A 4,621-nucleotide genomic window follows, 5' to 3' on the forward strand; every position below is an offset into this window, starting at 1 on the left:
GATTTTGAACCAAAGAAGGTTTTATTTAAAATTAAAATGACGAACCCTGAACCAAAAATTTGTTTTTCAACTTTAACAACAGCAAAAATAGTTGATTTCATACAAAAAGTTAGCAATTTTCGACAAAATAGTTGAATTTTCAACAATATTTTTTTGCATTATTTACCAAAACACTTGAATTTTTAACCTAGAAATAGGATTGTTTATCAAAAAAGCATATTTTCAACCAAGAAGTTCATTTCTTTACTAAAAACATTAATTTTCTACCAAAAAGACGAATTTTCGACAAAGTGAATGAATTTTTATCCAAATATTGGAATATTCAACTAAATAAGTTGAATTTTAAATAAAATTGTTTAATTTTCTACCAAAATGTTCAATTTTCAACCAAAAAGATTAACTTTCTACTAAAAAAAAGACGAAATTTCAACAAAATACAAGAATTTTTTATCTAGAGATATAAATTTTTAAACCAAAAAGACGAATATTCTACAATAGAATTAAATATTGAAATTGAAAATACGAATTTTCAATGAAAACGTTCATTTTTTACCAAAAAGACTAATTTTCGACAAAATAAATGTATTTTCCTCCAAATATTTGAATTTTAAATTTAAAAAAAAATGAAATTTCTACAAAATAATTGAATTTTTAACTTGAAAATGTAAATTTTCAAACCAAGATATTCATTTTCAACCATTCAGTTGAATTTTCCATAAAAAAGTTCAAGTTTCAGTTTAAAAAATAATTTAAAATCAAAAATATTAACTTTCTACCAAAAAAATACGAAATTTCAACAAAATACGAGAATTTTTATTTAAAGATAAATGAATTATAAAATAAATAAATTTTCCTCCAAATATTTGAATTTTCAATTTTAAAAAAAATGAAACAGGCGAAAATTCTAGAAAATAATTGAATTTTTAACTTGAAAATATAAATCTTCAAACCAAAATATTCATTTTCAACTATTCAGTTGAATTTTCCACAAAACAGTTAAAGTTTCAGTTTAAAAAATAATTTAAAACAAAAAATACGAAATTTTAACAAAATACGAGAATTTTTTATTATAAAGATATCAATTTTCATACCAAAAAGACGAATATTCTACAAAACAATTAAATATTCAAATTGAAAATACGAATTTTCAACGAAAAAGTTCATTTTATACCAAAAACACGATTTTTCGAGAAAATAAAATAAATTTTCCATCTAATATTTGAATTTCCAACTAAAAAATGTGCATTAAAAAGAAAAATTGTAGAATTTTCAAGACAAATTCTCTGCAAAACTTTCTACCAAAAAAGACAACATTTCAACAAAATACAAGACTTTTCAACAAAAAATATTAAATTTCTTTTAAAAAAAAAACTTAAATTTCTACGAAATACAAGAATCTTTTGACAAACTACAAAATAACTGAATTTCTAACCAAAGTAGTAGAATTTCCAACCAAAAAAAAAGAACTTCAACCAAATTTTATAACGAAGTAGTTAAATTTTTAATACAAAATGTGAATTCTCCACAAAAAATGTAATATTTGGTATTTTAACCAAACTTTTTAAAATTTCAAATAAAAAACAGTTGGATTTCCAAAAAAAAAAAGCTTTTGTCACAAAATAGTTAATTTTCTACCGAAATAGTTCATTTTTTAACACGAAAATATTATTGATCTTCAAACAAGTTAATTTTTAACCGAAAAAATAAAATTTCAACCAAGAAGTTTCATTTTCAACCAAATAATTAAATTTTTTACCAAAATAATATAATTTTTAATCCAAATAGTCAGATTTTCAACCAAAAAAGGTTTTATTTTAAATTAAAAACAGTTTAATTTTCGATAAAATATTTGAATTTTCAACAACAAAAATTTTAATGCAATAAGAACCTAAATTTTTTAAAAATAGTTACATTTTCTGCTACAGAGATTAATTTTCAACTAAAATGACGAATCTCGAACGAAAAAAATAATTTTAACAACAGAAAAAACAGTTGATTTCATTAAAAAACAACAATTTTTAACAAACCGTTGAATTTTTAACAATATTTTTTAAAATGTTCTAACAAAATAGTGGAATTTTCAACTAAGAAGTTTATTTTTCACTTAAAAGATTTATTTTCTACCAAGACGACGAATTTTCAACAAAATACATGAGTTTACAACGAAATAGTTAGATTTTCAAACAGAAAAATTGAACTAGATCCAAGAAGAGTTAAATTTTCAAAGAAATAGTTGATTTCTCAATCCAAAAAGACTATTTTTTAACAAAATAGGAAAATTTTCTACGAAAATAATTGAATTTTTAACCCAAAAACTCAGATTTTCTACCAAAAAAGATTTAATTTTAAATTAAAAATAGTTTAATTGTCGATAAAATAGTTGAATTTCCAACCCAAAGTCGGTTTTTGAGGATGGCATGGCTTTTTTAAACAAAATTGTCGAATTTTCAACAACCACGAAATTTCCATCCAATACAAAAATCAAGTTCTTACCACATAATTGTATTTTCAATCAAAAAGACGAATTTTCAAAAAAGTATTTTAAAAAATAGTTAATAAGTATTTAAAATTTCTACATAATAATATGTTTTTTATTCAAAAAAGTTAATTTATAACCAAAAAGATTAATTTTCTATCAAAAAGTTTAATTTTCCACCAAAAAGATTAATTTTCTACAAAAAAGACGAATTTTCAACCAAACAGTTAAATTTTCAAACCAAAAACTTTGCATTTTCATAAAAATAATTGATTCATCAAGCTAAAAAGACGATTTTTTTAAAATATAGTTGAATTATCACCTCTAAAAGTTGATTTAAAAACAATAATAATTTTCAACCACGATGTAGAATTTTGAAATAAAAAAGAGTAATTTTATACCAGCAAAGACTAATTTCCAACATAATACGTGAATTTTCAACCGAATAGTTTAATTTTTAAATAATAAAATTAAACTATTATAAATTCAAGAAAAGTTGCATTTCCATCCAAATAGTTGATTTTTGAGGCCAAAAACACGAATTTTTTAGAAGACAGTTTAATTTTGACTATGAAAAGTTGAATTTTGAACACGAAAAGAATCATTTTTACCCAACAAAAGATGAATTTTTATCTAAGAAAGATAAATATTTAATAAAATAGTTCAACTTTCGACCAAATATATAAATTTTTAACCAAAAAAGATGAATTTTCAACGAAAAATATATTAGTTGAAATTTCAATTAAAACAAGATTTAAGTTTTAAATACAAAACAGTTAAATTTTCAATAAAAAAATCGAATTTTCAACCCAAAAGGTCAAATTTTGGATAAAATTGTTGAATTTTCAATTTGAAAAAATTAAATTTTCTATCAAATAGTAAAATATTGTACCAAAAAATCTGAAATATTTTAAAGAATTATTTTTAAGTTTGCAGGATTTGGAAAAAAATGTAGAAAAAATTTTACGAAAAATTCAAATAATTTTAAAAAATGTTTCGAAATTCTGAAATAATTGCAAAGATAATTAAAAATATAATTATTATATTATATAATGATTTAAAAATTTTGAAGTTTTAAATGTTTCTAGCTTAAAATTGCGTAAAATGATTTTCAGTCCAGTTTTTACTGCTTTAAATGAAAAATTTTTTAGCTTTGTGGTTCGAATTTTTTAATTTCATTGCTCGCGAAAAATGTTTAGGAACCGGGAAAAAATTGGGAATTTTTGTATGTGATTAAAACGGTCACCCTGAATTTAAAAAAAAAGTTCAGTTTATAAAAAAAAATGTAATCCCTCAATTTTTAATTTTTCTAGATTGAAATTGTTAAAAATAATGTTATACACACTTTTTATTTCGGACTACGCAAAGTCGGGCTATGCAATATTTTGGGCCTCAATTGAGAGTTCTAGAACTTTAATTCTAGAACTTGAAAGTTCTAGAACTTTAATTCTAGAACTTGAAAGTTCTAGAACTTCAATTCTAGAATTTGAAAGTTCTAGAACTTGAATAATAATTTAATTTTTTAATTACAGCTTGTGCACAACTCTCTGTGTTCAGTGGGAGCCTGAACTAATAGCCATAGCCTTAATTCGATTAGCAACAAAAATGAATTGTTTTCAAGTCCTCGATTGGAAAGGGAAAAAACCAAATCAAAAGAAATGGTGGGATTTATTCGTAGAAGATTTGAATAAGGATATTTTAGACGATATTGGCCATCAGGTGCTTAACATATATTCGGTAGCAAAAGCTCCACTCTTAGCTTCTTTACCAAATGCAGGAAAAAGAACTCCTAAAGCAAAATCAAGAGTACTAGATACAAGTACGCCGCCTCCCGCGGTTTCTAATTCCAACAGCAGTGGTGAGTACAATTATCTGATTTATCACTGATTAAATAATTTAAAAAATGCCTTTTTCATCTTTCAATTAATTTTTTTTCAGTTTCAAACCCAAAAAGGATCATTGCACCAGTCAGCAATGGTTAGTAAAAACAATATCATGTCAGATATTTTTAACCAAGTAGTTGAATTTTCAACTAAAAAGATTAATTTTAAGCAGAGAATATTAATTTTCTACCAAAAAAGAAGAATTCTCAAATAAATACATACGTTTTCAAACCAATAGTTGAATTTTCAACCAAGAAAATTA

The 4,621-nt window shown here is 22.9% G+C and overlaps 1 protein-coding gene across 1 annotated transcript; it reads left to right on the forward strand.

Moving 5' to 3' along the window:
* Positions 1–4,000: 4,000 nt before the first annotated feature.
* On the forward strand, positions 4,001–4,458 carry LOC117181977 (cyclin-K-like). The gene is made up of 2 exons (XM_033375000.1): positions 4,001–4,334; positions 4,415–4,458. The coding sequence occupies exons 1-2, from the start codon at positions 4,082–4,084 to the stop codon at positions 4,456–4,458; spliced, it is 297 nt and encodes a 98-aa protein (XP_033230891.1). The 5' UTR covers positions 4,001–4,081.
* The last annotated feature ends 163 nt before the right edge of the window (positions 4,459–4,621 follow it).

The sequence above is a fragment of the Belonocnema kinseyi genome, chromosome 10, assembly GCF_010883055.1.
Source record: "Belonocnema kinseyi isolate 2016_QV_RU_SX_M_011 chromosome 10, B_treatae_v1, whole genome shotgun sequence".
NCBI lineage: Eukaryota > Metazoa > Arthropoda > Insecta > Hymenoptera > Cynipidae > Belonocnema > Belonocnema kinseyi.